At 44.7% G+C, this 21,291-nt stretch overlaps 1 protein-coding gene across 2 annotated transcripts in view; it reads right to left on the reverse strand.

The window, feature by feature from the left end:
- The window catches only part of BORCS5 (BLOC-1 related complex subunit 5), a 97,803-nt gene continuing 80,687 nt past the window's right edge, over positions 4,176-21,291 (reverse strand). For both annotated transcript variants that reach the window (XM_018048469.1, XM_005680821.3), the window contains exon 4: positions 4,176-4,838. In XM_018048469.1, coding sequence (XP_017903958.1) covers positions 4,608-4,838 — 231 coding nt within the window. In that variant the 3' untranslated portion in view covers positions 4,176-4,607. The remainder of the gene's footprint in view (positions 4,839-21,291) is intronic.

A 21,291-nucleotide genomic window follows, 5' to 3' on the forward strand; every position in this document is an offset into this window, starting at 1 on the left:
GTTATCTATACCAAAGGAATGAAACTTGTTTTTATTCCTTTGGTTCTGGCTAACACACTGGAGTTGGTTCAAAATGCTTTCTTGTAGGACATGCAGAGTATGACTTTGGAGGAGGGTGTCACAAGCAAACAGGATAACTGGGATAGGGTTAATAGCTCAGTGGTGGCCTAGCTTCTCTGGTCAGGGGAAGTATGACAGTTTCAAAGACGTATTAAAAGCTTTTAGCATAAATCTTGCTTCACTATATAATAAAAGGTAGCAACAGGAATTTGCCTTGATTGCTGAAGAAAATTAATTGAATCATCAATAAGTTCCATCCTGTCTTATGTTGACACTGATGACCCTGAACAAACTCCTTAGAGTAATGGACACACACACATAGCCAGCCCACCACATGAGTACTGCTTATACTAATAAGCAACTAGATTTAGTTGCCAAAACAGTTTTAACATTATGGTTTGAAGCATGGGAATAATTAAGTTTTCTGGTTACCCTTTCCTTCTGTAGTCCCAACATCTGCATGGGAGGTACATGCCTTGTGTGTGTGCAAGAAATTCAGTGTTACCAACCACAAACCAGAACACAACAATGACATGTCTTAGGCACTGTGTAGCTCTTAACAAAGGAATGAAAGTCAGGGTGAGGGGAAAGCAAAATTATTTCTCTCAGAATTAAGAAAACACCTACACCTAAAAACTCCACAAGAAAACATTTCCCTTCTCTCTACTCTGCCCTTCAGTTTTTAGCATCAATATTTTAAGTAATTTCCGACTGCGTACTACATATCCAGGTTTAGCTGAGAGGTAAACAAAATAGGAAGATAAAATTTTCAATTACTCTAGGAAACAGCAAACCCATTACATTCCCAAAATCTGTTCAAGAAAGTAAAGTATTGAGGAGGAAAAAGTGAAATGTTACCAGTCAGCGTTCAATCCATGAAGAACCGTTAGGAATGAAATAGAAAAAGGAGGTTGTTCAAGAGACTTACCTTACGCAATTAATTACAGGAGCTGGTCAGAGTCCTGGTTCAGCTGTTTCTTTGGTCGGGAAAGCAGCTGGAGAGGGATGGGCAGTGGGGGATGGATGGATGGGGTGATGGGGATGGATAGGCAGTGGAGATGGGTGGTGGTGGACGGAGGGATGGAGGGATGGGCGGTGGGGGATGGATGGGTGGGTGGTGGGGATGGATGGATGGGTGGTGGAGGATGGAGGGATGGGTGGTGGGGATGAATGGATGGCCAGTGGAGGATGAAGGGATGGGCAGTGGGGGATGGAGGGATGGACAGTGGGGGATGGAGGGATGGATGGGCAGTGGGGCATGGAGGGATGGGTGATGGGGATGGAGGGATGGGTGGTGGAGGATGGAAGAATGGGTGGTGGGGGAGAGCCAGGACACCTGAAGCCTGCAACCAGCTAGAATCAGCATCTGGCTCCACCAGAACCCACGCTGGCCTCGTCCCTTCTCTAAGCCCTCATCCTTCGTGCTGCAGAAGACCTAAGGAGACGGTGGTATTCATGCAGGCAGAGTTCTGGGGAGCTGGCCCAGCTGCTGCCCACACCATAGGTGCAACAGACCCCTGAAAATGTGCACAAGATGCAACAGGGCTGACCGACAGCGACTTTCATCAAGCACGCATGCATGTTGCTTTACTTCCACTAGCAAATCTCATGCAAATTCCTCTTGTGGCCAACCCTAATCAAAAAGGGACAGGGAAGGGAATTCCGGGAAACGTAATCCAATTTGGCCAAAGTGGACACCACTGCAAAACCACCACATACCATAAATATTAACTAGAATTATTTCAAAACACATCAGATCTGCCTATTGTTCTTACTGCCTCTTCCCAGTAATAAGTAGCCTGTGGACCCAAATCTAAGTTAATACCATGTTTTGTCTAGCATCTTTATAAGAAGGAAAAGAACTGGATGGAGGGGTGGCTGGCAGAGTTTTGCACGCTGTGCTAGGTTGCCTTTTTGCCACATACAAACCATCTCAGCTGCAACGGAACAGTGAGAAAGCGCTGTCCTCATAGGCCTAGTGACATAGTTTGTCACTGTGTTATGTGCTTTTATTTATAAATTGTATTAAGTGCAGTGAGGATAGTGGGACCTCACCCCTGAGCTGTTCTTACAGTTTGGTAGACAACCAGCCCTTCCTTCTTTGAAGGCTACAAGCTACCTGATGTTCAGAACCAAGTTCTGATATCACAGGAACTCAAAAGACAAAGATGGTGAGGGCTGAAAAATGCCACGTTCTGTCAGTCTAGTGGAAGGGAAGATGAGAATGCCTTGTATTATTTTTTTCAGCTTTTCTGCCAGTTTGAAGTTAAAAAATAAAAGTGAAGTTAGGAAAAAGGGGGTGTTTATGTAGCCACATCAGATACTAAAAGGTATTATGAAATTTTAATATTAAAAGTATGTGTGTGGGGGGGAAAACCATGAAAGAGTATGAAGACAGATCAATGGATTCAAATAAAGTCCAACACCAGATTCTCCATTATGCGAAAATTTAATACACGAGAGGAACACTGCAACGTGGCGGTGGGGCGGGGGGGGGGGCATTATTTAACAAACACTGTGGCCTCCCCATCCATGACGTTTCCTAGAATAACCTTAGCTACTCAGCAGGCTTCTAAAATTACAGAACATCTTTCCTGATGTGAACTCTGATGAACTGCTCTAGAAATGGTTTAAAGCCCCAGTAAAATCCTGACCGTCAAAGGCATTTATAAGGACAAGCTTCTCAGGGCCCCCGAGTCGGTGCTCTGGGACAACCTAGAGGGACAGGGTGAGGAGGGAGGTGGGAAGGGGGTTCAGGAGGCGGGGGGACCGCAAGTATACCTGTGGCTGATTCAGATTGATGTATGGCAAAAACCACCACAATATTGTGAAGTAATTACCCTCCAATTAAAATAAATAATTAAAAAAAAAAAAAACAGGAGGGAATGCAACTTGGAAAAAGAAGGAAAAGCAGAGCTTCTTTCACCAGAATGGCCCCCAAACCTCTGACCTCTGAAAGTCTAGCTCCCCACGCCCAGGGCAGGGCTTCCAACCCCTCCCTGGCTCCCTCAGGCCACTTCACCTTCCTGGGCTGGGTGTCTGTCTCCCCACTTTCCTCATGGTGCAAAGAAGCGGTTCCCAGAAGGGTGCTCTCCGAGGAAGGCAGACCCCATCTTGGCCTCTTCATTTGGCTCTGGGTTCCAACCTGTCTTTCCGGCTCCGAAAGAGTGAACCATCTTCATATGTTTGGGGCCTTAGAGAATTCTAGACGCTGTTGACTTTTACATCATGTCTAAAATTTTAGAAAATTATATTTTCCATTGAGCTTGGAGTGTTTACACTTAAGCCATCATGCAGTTGTTGTATGCTCTACATTTTACTCTGGGTTCTAAGAACCTTACAGGATAGTGTCTGATCAAACTCAATCAAAATCTGATTAGAAGAATCAGATGACGTTTACCTGAGAGATGCTAAATTAAGTGGGATCAATTGTAACCTTATAAACATACTAAAGGCTGTCTGGACACATAAAAAGTCACCCTCTGAGGCTTGGAGAAACCTCAGGAGCCCCGTGGGCCCCCGTGACCTCTCTCTATCCCCGGCTCCTGGTCTCTGTCTGCCGGCCTGGGTCGGTCCTACATTCCATTTCTTAGCTTCTGCAGTCTTCTCTTCCACTAGAACCTTTATAACGTGCAAAGTACTGTGCTAAGAACTTCTGTGGCTCCTCAAATTGCTTCATTTCCTAAACTCCCAGAGAAACTCAGCAGCGCTTGAGTTGTTTTTTCTCTTCAGAAAAGAAGGGCAGGGACTACACAGCCCTTTTTGTATGCAGACACAGTGTCTGGCCCAGGCAGTGGGCCCCGTGGATGCCTGCTGGGTGCGCGCTCTTCCCCTCTGCTCCACGCGTCTGCGAAACTAGTAAAGCAACGTTGGCTAAAACCTGCTTCAGAAACTGGAGTCCTGCCAACGCTGATGTAACAAGAGGAAATCTAAACTGTGTTTGCATCAAGGAAACCCATTATCAGTGGGAGACAAACCCAACCAGGCTGTGGAAAGGGAGGCTTCGGTTTCCAGTGACGACATGGCAGGGACACCCTGAGCTGACACAGGAGCGATGCCAGCACCCTGCCAGGCCGGATCGAGGCTGGCTGCGATGGAAACACGACACGCACACCTGGATTAAGTTAGCTCTTTATGTTTGCAACCCGGACAGCCTGTGGAGAAAAATGTCACAGAGACATCAGGGACACAGGGCTTCCTCAGATCTTCCCCCTTCTCTTCATAGTTTCAGTCTGCAAGCTAGGTTAGATAATATACACTGTCAATTTTTTAAAAAGCAAACTAAATTAAAAAATAATAATTCCCAAGGCAGGGTTCTGTATAGAATTCCTAAGAGTTCAAATAATCCCACTTCGGAGACCATGGAGGGCAGGTTGGTTGGCTTTGCAGGGGAGAGTGCATCAAGGGGAGGGCTGGGGCATCACAGGTCTCCAGGGCAACGGACTGCCTCCCACGCCCTCGGGGAGCACCACACTCCCCTGACCTAGGTCACTTCCCGTGTCTCTAGTTCCAAAGGCCCCGCGGCCCTGGTGGTACCGGGGACATGGCTACAGCCTGAGCTCGCGGTCGGGCTTCACACTGAAGGGCTCCAGGCGCTCGGCCTCGGGCAGCAGGCTGTTGAGGCGCTCCAGCAGCGGTACCGTCTGGTCGATGCCCATCTGGATGCGTCTCAAGATGGCTGACATCTCGTTGACCTTCTGGATCTGCTCGGCGTATTTGGCGTACCTTTTCTGGCGCTCCTGCATAAAGCTAAAGAGGGTTTCTACAGACAGATCCATCTGCAGGGGCGAGAGAAATGAGACACGTTCAGTCCCCTGGAAACAAGTCCCGGCGAGAGGATGGTGGTGGGGGTGGGGGGCGGGGTGGGTGGTGTGATGAGCAACAGGTGTGGACCACGGGCCACGTGGGGGACGACCAGCGTTCCGGGAAGTGGAAGCGTGGGGGACGAAAACCTTGCCGAATGTGGCTGGAACCCTCTGCAGGGGGTAAGAGGTGAAGGCCTCCAGCTCCATTTCTGGGTGTATAAGCCACTTAGTCCTAGGTGAGGCCCAGGGAGTTTCTAGCTCTTTTTCTCTATAGAAAGAATCCTGGGCTGGGAAATCAGGCAGATGGGGTTTGACTCTGGCTCTGCCGTTTGTATAGATGGAGAAGCTCTATAAGTCAGCAAAAACAAGACTGGGAGCTGACTGTGGCTCAGATCATGAACTCCTTATTGCGAAATTCAGACTTAAATTGAAGAAAGTAGGGAAAACCACTAGACTATTCAGGTATGACCTAAATCAAATCCCTTATGGTTATACACTGGAAGTGAGAAATAGATTCAAGGGATTAGATCTGATAGACAGAATGCCTGAAGAATTATGGACAGAGGGTCGTGACATTGTACAGGAGGCAGAGATCAAAACCATCACCAAGAAAAAGAAATGCGAAAAGGCAAAATGGCTGTCTGAGGAGGCCTTACAATAGTTGAGAAGCAAAAGGCAAAGGAGAAAAGATATATCCATCTGAATGCAGAGTTCCAAAGAAAAGCAAGGAGAAGTAAGAAAACCTTCCTAAGTGAACAATGCAAAGTAATAGAGGAAAACAACAGAATGGAAAGACTTACAGTGATCTCTTCAAGAAAATTAGAGATACCAAGGGAACATTTCATGCACAGATGGGCACAATAAAGGACACAAACATTATGGACCTAAGAGAAGCAGAAGATATTAAGAAGAGGTGGCAAGAATACACAGAAGAACTATACAAAAAAGATCTTAATGACCCAGATAACCACGATGGTGTTATCACTCACCTAGAGCCAGACATCTTAGAGTGTGAAGTTAAGTGGGCCTTTGGAAGCATCACTATGAACAAAGCTACTGGAGGTGATGGAATTCCAGCTGAGCTATTTCAAATCCTAAAAGATGATGCTGTGAAAAGTGCTGCACTCAATCTTCCAGCTAATATGGAAAACTCAGCAGTGGCCAGAGGACAAGAAAAGATCAGTTTTCCTTCCAATCCCAAAGAAGGGCAATACCAAAGAATGTTCATACTACCGCACAAATGCATTCATTTCACACGCTAGCAAAGTAATGCTTAAAATTCTCCAAGCCAGGCTTCAACAGTACGTGAACCAACAAGCTGGATTTAGAAAAGGCAGAGGAACCAGAGATCAAATTGCCAACATCCACTGGATCACAGAAAAAGCAAGAGAATTCCAGAAAAACATCTACTTCTGCTTCATTGACTACATTAAAGCCTTTGACTGTGTGGATCACAACAAACTGTGGAAAATTCTTCAAGAGATGGGAATACCAGAACACCTTACCTGCCTCCTGTGAAACTGTATGCAGGTCAAGAAGTAACAGTTAGAACTGGACATGGAACAATGGACTGGTTCAAAATTAGGAAAGGAGTACGTCAAGGCTGTATACTGTCACCCTGATTATTTAACTTTTTTGCAGAGTACATCATGTGAAATGCCGGGATGGATGAAGCACAAGCTAGAATCAAGATTGCCGGGAAAAATATCAATAACCTCAGCTATCTAGATGATACCACCCTTATGGCAGAAAGCAAACAGGAACTAAAGACCCTCTTAATGAGGGTGAAAGAGGAGAGTGAAAAAGTTGGCTTAAAACTCAACATTCAAAAAACAAAGATCATGGCATCTGGTCCCATCACTTTATGGCAAATAGATGGGAAAACAATGCAAACAGTGAGGGACTTTATTTTTTGGGCTCCAAAATCACTGCAGATAGTGAATGCAGCCATGAAATGAAAAGATACTTGTTCCTTGAAAGAAAAGCTATGACAAACCTAGACAGCGTATTAAAAAAGAGACATTAGTTTGCCGACAAAGGTTCTCTCGTCAAAGCTATGGTTTTTCCAGTAGTCATGTATGGATGTGAGACTTGGACCATAAAGAAGGCTGAGCGCGTCAGAATTGATGCTTTTGAGCTGTGGTGTCAGAGAAGACTCTTGAGAGGCCCTTGAACTGCAAGGAGATCCAACCAGTCCATCCTAAAGGAAATCAGTCCTGAATATTCATTGGAAAGACTGATGCTGAAGCTGAAGCTCCGATATTTTGGCCACCTGATGCGAAGAGCCAACTGATTAGAAAAGACCCTGATGCTGGGAAAGACTGAAAGCATGAGGAGAAGGGGACGACAGAGGACGAGATGGTTGGATGGCATCGCTGACTCAATGGACATGAGTTTGAGCAAGCTCCGGGAGACAGTGAAGGACAGAAAAGTCTGGTGTGCTGCAGTCCATGGGGCAGCAAAGAGTGAGACACAACTGAGTGACTGAACAACACCTGCCACTTGAGTTGCTAATGCCCATCCTTCCTGTCTCAGGTTTCTCATCTGCAAAAATCAGGGGACTGACGGCAGATGTGTAGGGCTGTTGGGAGGACAAAATGAGATGAGGTGTGCTAACACACCAGCTCCAATACTTTGGCCACCTGCTGTGAAGAGCTGACACATTGGAAAAGACCCTGATGCTGGGAAAGACTGAAGGCAAAAGGCAAAGGGGGTGGCAGAGGATGGGATGATTAGATAGCATCACTGACTCAATGGACATGAATTTGAGCAAACTCTGGGAGATAATGGTGGCTTCCCAGATGGTGCAGTAGTAAAGAACCCGCCTGCTAATGCAGAAGACATAAGAAACATGGGTTTGATCCCTGGGTCGGGAAGATCCCCTGGAGGAGGACATGGCAACTCACTCCAGTATTCTTGCCAGGAGAATCCTGTGCACAGAGGATCCTGGTGGGCTACAGTCCACAGGGTTGCAGGGAGTCAGAGATAGCTGAAGCGACTTAGCAGACACGTACCCATGCATGGGAGATAGCGGAGGACAGGGGAGCCTGGAGGGCTGCAGTCCTTGGGGTCACAAGGAGTCAGACATGACAGGGACTGAACACCACCACCACCCCAGCTCAGGACTCGGCCTGGTACTAAGGAGTCTTAAAATTCGCTTGGTCCTCCGTCCTTGCTGCGGAGCACGGCCAATCTACATGAGTTGCCTGGAGGGAGTGGCACTCTCTGCCAGAACCACAAATGTCAGCCAAGCCAAGTCAGCACCACGAGAGGTAAATAGGACTGTTCCATGCACCCTCCCTCCAGTCAAACAGACTTGGGGTTCTGGGCTCCCCTTCTGGGATCTCTTTTCCTCCCTTGATGGGGTTGTTTGGAACCGATCATCTGGATAAAAACAGGGAGAGTGTACCACCAGAGTGTCAGATGCCCGTACCCTTCCTCTGCACGGGCCCACATCCACTCCCTCTCTGCCTGCTGCTATTCCCTGACCAGGGAAGAAACAATCACACCACCAAGACTCAAGTTTCTGTCTCAAAGCTCAGATGCTCCCTCAGTCCTTCCTTCTTGTGTCTCCCAGAAGCAAGGCCCTTCCTAGCCCTGGTATCAGGCAAAGAGCTGGCAGGCGCTCAACGCTTGTTTCCGCAGAGCCTGCGAGCATGGTGTGATAAAGACAAGCACAAAACACTCTAAGCTCTAAGAGGGCCTGGCCTTCACTCTCTTACCACTGCTCCTGACCACTAAGCCCTAATCCCTACTCCAGTATGTACCCATGAGCCCCAGGTACAGACTTCCTCTCGCATATCTGACGCAGCTTTAGGCACTGTCAGTATCTAATACAATTCGGAACCTTTACCTTTTTTTTTAACCCTTTTTGTTCTGTATTGGAGTACAGCTGACTGACAATGTGGTGACAGTTTCAGGTGCACAGCAGAGGGACTCTGCCCTGAATCTTACCATCTGGACAAACTGGAACAAGTTTACCTTTCCCATTTTTATTCTAGCATGGAAATTCCAACGAGGAAGCGTAAGTACAATATACAGAGACAGCAGACATTTATTGCCACACATCATGTGGGGTCCTAGCGATACAGATATTGAGAATCAACTGTTTCCACCCACACAGCAGACTGTGTACATTAACATGACTTTTCTCTTCCACTTTCTTTGTTAACATGACTTTACTATTCTAGGAAACTCAGGCCCAGAAGGAGAAATGTTGCACATAACCTTGTTTCAGGAACTGTCAGCAAAACCATTTAAGTTCAAGAAAAAAAACTATTAGATTTTTCCAATAGACAGAGAATGACTAGTCCCCATGACTCTTGCCTCAAAACCCTGGCCTTGCTGTGACCATGTGACTAAGGACTAGTCAGCGGCACGTACAGGAGGAAGTCTCTCGTGGAGCTTCCACGCGTCTTCCTTAAAAGTTAGCAGGCCTGCTCCTCCTCTTCTCCTTCATCGCTTCCCTCCCTCTGCTGATGCTCAAAGGCAGATGCAGTCCTCGTGGGTCACAAGAATAACAAAGGTCCAATCCTTGGGTTGGCACAGCGGTAAACCAGATGAAGTCTATGAGTCTTTTGCCCAATGCAACTTGTACCAGGAGTGGGAAAGAACAACAAATTTCCATTCTGTATGAGCCACTGTAATTCCAGGTCTCGGTAAACCAGTGGGATTTAATGTTACACTCATAGAATGAATGTGATAGAGTCTCTACCCTCAGAAGTTGCTGTTTACTCTAAAATTCACACTTTAAAACTTGCCCAACATATTCACACATTGTCACTGGCAGCAGTATACTCCAAAAGGCAGGTGAAAAAGGAGGCAAGATTATTTGAACAAGTACAAGCTTTACTAAGACATGAGACATCTGTAGAAGGGGCTCAGACTCATTCCAAATACCTGATGTGGATTTGCCCATCTGGCTGGTCCATTGCCAGCAATGGGTCCAAGACATTAGCGAATCCAAGCAGCAATATGCAAAAAGGACAGTCTATCATTACCCAGTGGGGCTTATCTAAAGGATGTGAACTTTCTCAGCATCTGAAAATCAAAGTTTGTCATTTTGATATAATAAAAGTTAAAAATCACAATCATTTCAAATCAGTGAAGAAAAAGCACTTGACAAATTCAATTATAAAACATTTCAGCAAATTAGGAACAGACGGAAACTCCCTCAGTCTGACAAAGGTGTCTATGAAAAACCAACACTTGACATCATAGTTAGTGGCAGACAACACTTTTGTCCCTAAGAGCAGGAGTAAGGCAAGGACTCTTTCCCCCTCTCACCACTTCTCTTCAACATTGTGCTGGAGATCCTAGCCAGCGCAATAAGACAACCGAAGGAAATAAAAGGCACAAGCACTGGAGAGGAATAAATAAAGTGGTCTTAATCTACAAACGACATGCTGGTGTGCCTAGAAAATCCTATGGAAACTTAGACCTAAGACCTAATAAAACCAAGTGAATTCAGCAGGGTTGCAAGATACACAGTTAATATACAAAAATCAATTACATTTCTACATATTTGCAGTGAACAACCCAACAATGGAATGAAAAAATATATATGAAACTTAACAACTGCATGAACACCAACTTAGAGAAAATGTCAAAAAAAACCCATGTATAAGACCTGAACACTGATATTACAAAATCCTGCTGTGAAAAATTAAAAGAGATCTCAAAAAATGGAGAGGTATATACCATGTTCATGGAAGATTAAATATCAAGATGTCAATTTTTACCAAATCGATTTATAGATTCATTTGTAATCTAAATCAAAATTCTAGATGGCTTTTGTGAAGGGGGGGGTTAGGGATTTGATTGGCTGATTGTACTAAATAGAATGGTCAAAAGAAGTGTGAAAAAGAACCAAGTGTGGGAAGCTCCCTGATGTACTGTGGTTAGGACTCCAGGCTTTCACTGCAGCGGCTCAGAGTCAATCCCTGGTTGGGGGACTGAGATTCCACAAGCTGTGCAAGGTGTGGCAAAAAAGAAAAAGGCACAAAAGGACAAAGTTTGAAAGACTTATAGTACTTGTTTCAAGACCTAATATAAACCTACAGTACTCAGAATAGTGTGATAGTGGCACGGAGACAGGCATCTATACACCAGTGTAACTGAACCGAGTACAGAAATAGATCTAAACATATGTGGTTAATGGCTTTTTTTTTAACCAAAGTTTCCAAGGTAATATATTAGAGAAAAGAAAGTTTTTCAGCAATTTATAGAACAACTAGATATCTATGCAGAAAAAAAACCCTGAACCCCCACATCTCACTCCCTTCACAAAGATTAGCATGAAACTAATTACAGACCTAAACACAGAATCTAAAACTATACAACTTTTAGAAGAAAACACAGGAGAAAAACCTTTGCTATCCTATAGAAAACAAAGATTTCTTAGGTCTGAAAAACATTAACTATAAAACAAAAAATGGTTAAACTGATCATCAAAATTTAAAACTTGTCTTTGAAAGACAGCATTAAGAAAATGATAAGGCAAGACACAGACACAGACTAAGGTATTATATATATATATGTGTGTGTGTGTATATATATATATATACACACACACATTCAGAATATATAAAGACCTCTTACAACTCAATATTAAGGAAAAAAAAATCCAAGTTTTTTTTTTTTTCCCCAGGAGAACTGACCTGGGCCTCTGTCTCATTAAAACATTCATTGAATTTCTAAAGAAAATCTGCTTTTAAGATCTTTTTGCATGCATGCTTAATCACTTAGTTGTAACCGATTCTTTGAGACCCTTTGGACTGTAGCCTGCCGTTCAGGCAAGAATACTGGAATGGGTGGCCATTTCCTTCTCCAGGGGATTTTCCCAACCCAGGGATCAAACCCACATCTCCTGAGTCTCCTACATTGCAGGCAGATCCTCTACCCCTGAGCCATCAGGGAAGCCCTGAAAAGGAGAATCAAGATCCCTTCCAGGAAAGTAAGCCTCCAACTGATCAGCTGAATGTCAACTAAATTTATTATGAAGGAAAGGAGGGGAGCCACTGGAAATGGTCTGGGAGCCCAGGGAAAAGGTTGCCGGAGGTGAGCCTGAAGTAGAATCTGGATCTCTTGGGTAAAAAAGTAAACCTTGCCTGAAGATAGAACCCATGGGCACCGCTAAGTAAGCTGGACTACAGATCAGGAAGAAGAGTAGCTAGATATTAACCAGCATTTTCCACAGAACGCCCGGGGGAAGCCCTGACACAGTGTGGAAAGGAAGACATCGTGGTCAGTGGCCATATCACTGTGAGGACACTGCAGGCTTTTTGTCCATGATCAAGATGACCCCGGATGCCACCCCTGTCTCTACATAGCTACTGCTCCCAGGTGAGAAGTGGCTACTCACGACACCAGTGCCCACGGGGCTGAACACTTCACTGGGCAGGGACCGGTTTCACAGATGCTCCCGTCCTTGCTGAGCTGGGGTGGCAGAAAAGCACTCGGTGGGTTTCAGATCCATTGGCTTAAACCCTCAATAGCTGACCTCCTAAGGTTTTGCCAGAGCTTTCACCTAAGGTGTGAACTGACCATCCAGACCCTGCAAAATGACCTGCTCAGACCTCTGAGGCATTTCTGAGCTGGAGCTAAGTGACTCACAAGTCACTCTGAGATCAGTGGGCTTCTCAGAAGGGGGGCAGGGGCTTCAGTAGAAGCAACAAAATAAAGGATTACTGTGAGCATGTCACCATTCTAGCTTTGCGGCTGACTGTATATAGCCTGCAGCTGAAGACAGTGCTGTCAGACAAAACTGGGTCAAAATCTCGGCTGTGAATATGATTGATCATCTTTGTGACCTTGAACCAATTACTTAACCTCTTTGAGCTTCAGTTTCTTCACCCTTAAGCTAGGCATAATGGTAGGGCTTACCTCATGTGATTAATGTGAGGAATAATGAGATAACATGCACAAAACACAAAGAAGAGCCCCAGATAAACACATTACCAAAAACCTGAGAACTGAAAGAGAAACTATGTCTAGAAACCTCTTTTACGCGAAAAATGGAAAAGCAAGATTAAGTAAGTATGGGCACAGAAAATGGTGACCTTTGAAGATATCCACAGAGGCGCATGTATCTCTGTTTTATAAAGGCCCTGGTGGCGCAGTGGCTAAGGCTCTGTGCTCCCAATGCAGGAGGCCTGAGTTTGAGCCCTCATCAAGGAACTGATCCCACATGTTGCAACTAAGAGTTCTCAGGCTGCAACTAAGACCCAGTACAGCCAAATACATAAAGAAATAAAAACATTAAAAAAAGGAATTTCAAAGGCGGGTGAGCAATTTTTATGCCTCATCACTATTACACTATCTTCAATGTTTACACAATCACTCAGAGGACAATCTACCATTATGCTTTTTGCTGGTAAGTTTTATTTTTGTTCTGAACTTCTGCTAAATCTTACAACTTCTGAAAATCTTACAACACAATTACATTACTTACTGCCAAGTTCCCTTACAGAAACATTTCACACTATGTAATAACTGAAATCGTTATTTACCTACAAGTCCTGCCGTATGCTTTTGATTTATATGTTCAGTCATGAGAATGGGTTACTATTACCACTGTTAGGTGCTACCAACATGGTAAAATAAAAATATATACATATACTTGCATGTATATATACATTTTTCAAAAAAATATTTTGAAAGCAAGCAGAAGAGCTTCAATAGACAATATCCTCTCTAGCGAGAGTACACGGCTTCAAAAATTATTTTTTAAAATTTCCTGATACTGGTTTGGGAAAGGTAGGTCATCCTATGGAAGATGTCTAAATGCTTCATGGAAATTCCCTTTCAAAGTAAAGGTAACCTTGTCAAAGATTAACATACTGAAGGATACATACTTCAAGAGTAAATAGCTCTAAGTTAGAAAAAAGATACATGACAACAGCAAGAGCTTCAGAAAGAAGAGTGTACATCTTCTAAATTCTAAAACCCTAAGCTGTAGACAGGTTCAAGATGGTAAAAAGCAAACTTAACCTTTTCACAGATCAAAAGAAAATGAGTAGACAAACTGTGTTTCACAGTTAACAAAATTCAACTCTATACAATCAACAGATTATTGCTTTTCCTCCTCTTCTTAAGTTACTTAAGTCTTTTTTAAAAACTGGGACTCACCTGGTGGTCCTGTGGTTAGGAATCTGCCTTGCAATGCAGGAGACACAGGTTCGATCCCTGGTCAGGGAACTAAGATCCCACATGCCTCGGAGCAAGTAAGCCCACGCATGGCAACTAGTGAGTCTGTGCACCCCCAGCACAAGATCACACATGATGCAACTAAGACCCAATGCAGCCTCAATAAATATTTTTTAAAAGAGATTGCTCAAGAACTTGAGACTCTATTTTAAAAAGTCACTCATTTTTCCCATCCTTTAAAAGTAACGTTCAGCTTTTAATATGATATCGCAGTTAACTTAAGCTTCAAGGTCAATTTTTATTTGGTCTCAAATAGTCTCGGAGAAGGCAATGGCACCCCACTCTAGTACTCTTGCCTGGAAAATCCCATGGATGGAGGAGCCTGGTGGGCTGCAGTCCATGGGGTAGCTGAGAGTTGGACACGACTCAGTGACTTCACTTTCACTTTTCACTTTCATGCATTGGAGAAGGAAATGGCAACCCACTCCAGTGTTCTTGCTTGGAGAATCCCAGGGACGGGGGAGCCTGGTGGGCTGCTGTCTATGGGGTCGCACAGAGTCGGACACGACTGAAGCGACTTAGCAGCAGCAGCAGCAGCAGTCCACTTTCTCTGCATTCATTCTACCTTTAAATTCTGGTTTCCCAAGTTGATCAATTTAAGAATATGGGGGTTGGGAGCTGGAGGCCACGATGGGCGGAGGCCAGGAACCAAGGGCTTTCTGCCCTCTCCTCACATTTCAAATCCAGTCCCAGCTTTGTTCCTTTGTATAGATATAGCACCCCCAAGTGTGATGAATACACAGGGGTACACAACTCTGCTCTTTTATTATAATTTTTGTTTCTAGCTAGAGGGGTTAAATGGAAAACTGAGAATTCATTCTAGTTTACATATATCCAAATAATGAATTCTCAGGTCTATAACAATCTATAGGGATGTGGCCAAGCCTCTAATGTCTTTTTGGAGATGGGCGTATCACTGATTTTTAGCAATGCAGGCTCACCCCCCAATCCTTGACTTGGCTAATAATTCACTACCATAGAAAGATAGAAGTCAGAAGGCTTGAATTTAAAGCCTACTATTTGTGTGAGCCTGAGTTTCTAATTCTTAAAAATGGGAATAGTAATACCCGTCCATCCATTCACCTATTATTTTACAGTAGTGTTATGAAGATTACAAATGAGATGATATATTGAAAATGACCTAAAAAGAGACCAGACCTATAAAAATGTAAAGTTATATTATTATAAGAAGTACAATTGGATGGCCAAATCTGTTTGGAGATCTGTTTTTCGTAAGTACTAACATAAAACTAAGAAATTCCCCAATTATATGATCACATTCAAAAGAAACTGCTTCAGTGCTTTATAAAAAGTTTCACTCTTTCTCCCATTCTGAATCTCAGAATTACCAATTGTGATTAGAGAGCAGTTGACATAACCAAGTAAATTAGTACTGTCCCAAGGGCAAAATCTGGGGCTGCAAAAATACAGCTTGAAATTCTGTCCAGTGGGCGGGCACACAGAAAGGCGCTCAACATCTTCAGTCATTAGGAAAATGAAGATCAAAACCACCAACAGCTACAACTTGACACTCACTAGGATGGCTGAAATAAAAAGCTAGGCAGTAAGCGCTGGTGAGGACGCGGAGAAACTGGGATCCTCGTGCACAGCTGGTGGGAACGTGAATGGTACAGCACACTTCAGTTTCTCCAAGAATTAAACACAGGGTAACCATTAAATACCACACAACCCAGCAATTTTACTCTTCGATATATATACTCAAGAGAACTGAAATGTCTATTCACAGAAAAACCTGCAAGCAAATGTTCATGACAACATTATTTCGTAATAGTCACAAAGCAGTAACAACGCAAATGCCCATCAACTGGGAAATGGACAAACCAAATTGTGATATATCCATACAACAGAGTAGTGCTTAGTCAGAAAGGGAAGTGACACTGATATAAGCCACACCACGGATGAACTCTGAAAACGCTATATTAAGTGAAAAAGCCAGACACAACAGGCCACACCATATGATTCCATGTATGTGAAATGCCCAGAAAAGGCGACTAGAGAGACAGAAAGGATATTAGTGGTTGCCAGGGGTGGGAGAATGGGGTGTGGGGAGTGATGGCTAATTTATACAGTGCTTATTTTGGGGGGTGATAAAATGTTCTGGAATTAGATAGTGATACTGGCTGCCCAAGTTTGTGAATACATCAAAAACCACTGAAGTGTATCCTATAAAACAATGAGAGGTACCTCAAACTCACGTTCTTGATCATTGCCTGGAACCTTCCTTCAGTTCAGTCCCTCAGTCGTGTCCAACTCTTTGCAACCTCATGAACCGCAGCACGCCAGGCCTCCCTGTCCATCATCAACTCCCAGAGTCCACCCAAACCCATGTCCATTGAGTTGGTGATGCCATCCAACCATCTCATCCTTTGTCGTCCCCTTCTCCTCCTGCCCTCAATCTTTCCCAGCATCAGGGTCTTTTCCAATGAGTCAGTTCTTCACATCAGGTGGCCAAAGTATTGGAGTTTCAGCCTCAACATCCGTCTTTCCAATGAATACTCAGGGCTGATTTCCTTTAGGATTTGTTCTTTTTTAAAATTTTTTAATTTATTTTTTAGCCATGCCACATGGCATGCAGGATCTCAGTTCCCCAATGAGGGGTGGAACCCACACCCCCTGCAGTGGCCGTGCCAAGTCTCTAACCACCAAGCCACCAGGGAAGTCGCATTCCTGACTTGTCCCTGCACTGACCCCATAATGGCCACTTTCCTACTGTCACTCTGACTGGAAGCATCCTCCAGAGGTCTTTCTTCAGCTCTAAGAACCTGACGCTGTGGCTTCACTGCTCGAGCTTTCACATATCTGCTACCTCCTGATTTTGCCTGTGACCCATATGATCAGCTCTCTCCGCTTAAGCAAATGGACTGCCCCTTGCCGTCAACCAAAGTTTGACCCATTCTAGCCCACCATCATCCATCCATTCTCATGGGGATTCAGATTATAAAAGTGAGGGTTTCCTAGGCTGCAACAAAAACTCTCCTGAGGCAACTCTATGGTTTCTGGATTTCTGACCCTTCTCCAGACAACCATCCACAAAGAGGACCAGGAGCTCTCTGCGGGAATCTTGTCCGGGGTGCCGCCCTCTCGCACAACAGACAGATGACAGGCAGATGTTTTCATCAATTATGCCACAGGCTCGATGAGATCAATTACCACACACTAGATGTTCTGAAGTGACTGTTTCCAAAGGCAATCGCTTATGGTGACAGCTTCTAAGAGTAAACTCTTGCCACGTATTCTCATATCACACCTTTGATCTGTAAGTCAGTCAAGCAGGGAAATCCTTCCCTGGCAGATCTGTCTACAAGGTCTACCAAAAACAGGAACTAGAAGCCATACTAGCTGGACTGTTTCTTTCAGTCATCTTGTACATCATATTAGATAACTAGGAAGGCAGAACACAGTGTATAATTTAGTAATTCCCCAGGTATTTTAATGAATGTAATAAAATCTTATAATAACAGGGACTTCCCTGGTGGTTCAGTGTTGAAGAATCCACCTTGCAGTGCAGGGAACACGGGTTCGATCCCTGGTTGGGGAACTAAGATTCCACACTCTGCAGAGCAGCTAAGCCCACACACTGCAATTACGGAGTCTGAGCATCACAACTAGAGAATCCACGCACCGCATGATGCAACTAAGACCTGACGCCGCCAAATAAATAAAAGTATTTTTAAAAATAAAATAATGCTTAACAGTTACAACTACTGTCCACTCTGGATGCATGCTCCGTTGCTTCAGTCATGTCCGACTTTGCACCCCATGGACTGTAGCCCCCTATGCTCCTCTGTCCATGGGGATTCTCCAGGCAAGAAAACTGGAGTGGGTTGCCATGCCCTCCTCCAGGGGATCTTCCAGACACAGGGATCTAACTGACGTCTCTTAAGTCTCCTGAAGTGGCAGGTGGGTTCTTTACCACTAGCACCACCTGGGTGAGTACCAGTTAAATGTCAGGCACTGTACTATATACCACAGATCCATTATCTTTATTTCTCACAAAAGGCCTATAGGAAAATACTCTTCTACTAGAGCTGCAGAATCAGGGGTCAGAGATCATAAAATGTATCCAGGGTCACACAGCTCATCCTAGCAGTGAAGTCAGAATTCAAACCTATGGTTTTTAGCCTAATCTCCCCCTATCTTTTCCTCAGAGCCCATTCATCAAATGTCGATTCACTTCAGTGAAATATATACTATGTTGGGCCACGTGTTCGGGACCTTTTTGATATCCCTGACAGATGCGTTAATATGGCAATTTTCACAGTTTTCCAGCAGAGTGAAAGGACACTTTTGTTCCTAACTTAAGCACCACCATTTCTTTTTTTAATAACCAGGAGAACAAGCTGCCAGACCTAACATGAACATTCACAAAACAAAAACCAAGAGGAGACCAAAGGGAATACACTATTTATTAGCAGATAAACTTGAGTGACATTTTCTCTGGCAAAGTCTGTTACATTTTGTACTCTGACATTCACTTATACAAGCACTTCACAATCCTTGACTTCACCCGGGGGCTCAGAACATGGAGGTTTAGCACAGCAGGGGGCCTCAGAGATCATTTCGTCCCACCCTTCCTCACTTTACAGAAGGAGGCCACCCCAGAGAGGGTCAGTCCACATGGCAGGGACTGCCGGCGCCAGGGCTGGACTCCAGATCTGATCGAAGGGCCGCCCCATTACACTACCACCAGCTTTTCCACAGCGAGCTCTACCTGGTCAAACGGACTGTCAGTGTATGTCACAATCGTGACCTAAAACAGAAGTTTTCCAGACTCACAGACACAGAGGACAGACTTCGGTGGCCAGGAGGGGAAGGGGAAGGATGGGTTGTGAGTTTGGGGTTAGCATATGCAAACTAGTACATACAGGACGGATAAGCAACGTGGTGCTACTGTATAGCACTGGGGGCTATATTTAATATCCTGGCATAAACCATGATGGAAAAGAATACAGAAAAAGAGTATATGTGTGTAACGGACTCACTCTGCTGCAGAGCAGACACAAGACCGCAAACCAACTATGATGATGTGCGTGCTTGCTCTATACTTCCATCACAAAGAAATACATATATAAATAAATAAAAGCGTCTCAAGACACCATTTCTGGCCAAAAGGAAAATAAAAGCCTATCGTGAATTGACGTCAAAATCAAATGACAGGGTCCAATCAGTCAAGTGTCTCCAAGTCCACTAGGAAAAGGAACATGCTCAGGTGGCCCCAACCTGCAGCTAGGAGGGTATCACTCACAGTGGTGTGCAGTCTCTGTGTCCTTCTGGAATCACAGAAGCCTCCTCCTGCTCCTGAGTAGTCGGCCATTTCCTGTTGTGCAGGGGACAAACAATGGGCAGACGGTTGCCAGTGTTTTCATTAATTACACCACAGGCTGAATGGCATCGATTACCACATAATGGACATTTCACAGTGACCCTGCTTCCTTTGTTCAAACAATGTATCTAAATGTCTCAGCAAAGGAACCCATTCTATTTGGGTCTTTAAGAGAATGAAAAGACAGGAATCTCAGGAATAATTGCATCACTTTGCCCCAGTAATGATTTTATGACTTATCCAACTTCCTTTGTGCCTTCTTACCCTTGGAGGTGTTGTGTCCAGGCAGGATGGGAGGGAAGAAACCTCAAAACCTTTAAGTGGGTCTCAAAGCTCGATACATCAGTGTCAGGCAGATCACCCCGCACCCTGCTGCCCTGCCCTGGAAATGGGCTAGAAAGTGACACTGAAAGGCAGCCGAAAAGGAAGAGAAGCACATCAGGGTCAAAATCAAAGCTCAAGGGCAGAAACGCCGCTCCTCCCTCCCCGCTGGGAGACTTTCCCTGGACTCCACAAAAGATACTAGTTCAGGGCCCATAAACATCCTAGAACAGGGGTCCCCAACCCCCAGGCCCCAGAGCGGTATTGGTCCATGGCCTGTTAGGAAGGGGCCTCACAGCAGGAGATGAGCAGTGGGCAGGCAGGCAAGCTAGCAGAGCTTCATCTGTGTTAACAGCCGCTCCCCATCACTCACATTACTGCCTGGGCCCCACCTCCTATCAGATCAGGGGTGGCATAATAAACTTGAATCACCCTGAAACCATCTGGCTCTCCCCTGCCCCCTGGTCCATGGGAAAATTGTCTTCCACAAAAGCAGTCCCTGATGCCAAAAAGGTTGGGGACCACAGTCCCAGAGGATCTTCTGCCTCCCTGGGAAGTCCCTGTTCTGCTTTCTCTCTCATTAAAGCCCCACTTTCCGCAACCCTCCCGAGTGGGAGAGGGGGCAGCACGAAACCACCGTCCAGCCTCCCTGATGGCGTCCCTCTGTCCACCTTCACTTCTGCCATAGTCCTCTGGGATACTGGTAAAAACCCCTTTCTCAAAAAAGTGACTGATCAGGAGCATGGAAAAGTTAGCCTTAAATTGGCAGAGCTGGCACCTTCGAGATGGATACATGGGGTCTTCAGGGTTATTTTCTTAAGTGTGGCTGCATCCCATAAGGACTGCGTTTGAAATAAAAAAGTGTGCTGTGAAACCATGGGGAGAATACTAGAAAGGAATATGGGATCAGGGAAAGAGAGCATTAAGTTTGATCAAGGAGAGGAGTTGGGGGGTAAAAAGCCTTTGGATAAAGTAAAGAGAGGGACTTCCCTGGCGGTCCAGTAATCAAGACTTTATTTCCAGTGCAGGGGGTGTGGGTTCAATCCCTGGTCGGGGAGCTAAGATTCCACTTGCCTAGTGGTCAAAAAACCACAATATAAGACAGAAGCAATAGTGTAACAAAGACTTTAAAAATAGTCCATATAAAAAAGATCTTAAAAAAAAAAAAAAAGAAACAGAAAAAGACAGTAGGAAAAGCAAGGGCCCTGGAGTCTTTCATGTGGGTTTCAGATTTGGATTTGAGTGTCCAGCTCCACCATTTAACAACCATATGCCGTTAAATGGTTTGCCTTTCAGGTCTCTGAACCCTGGTTTGTAGCTATCAGAAGTCTATGACAAGGTACATCAAATGCCTGCTCTAGACCTGGCGCATGGGAAACACGTACAAGAAATTACAGTGGTCTTACTGTTACTACTCTTACTCCCACATTAGGAGAAGAGCTGAAGGAGCCCTGGTAATAGACAGAAGTGGGAGGACGTGAAGAAAATCTGGCAGGCACACGGTAACCTGGACTCCCCTTCCCAGTGTCCAAGATTATAGGGAAATAAAAGTAA

Source organism: Capra hircus, chromosome 5 (genome assembly GCF_001704415.2).
Source record: "Capra hircus breed San Clemente chromosome 5, ASM170441v1, whole genome shotgun sequence".
NCBI lineage: Eukaryota > Metazoa > Chordata > Mammalia > Artiodactyla > Bovidae > Capra > Capra hircus.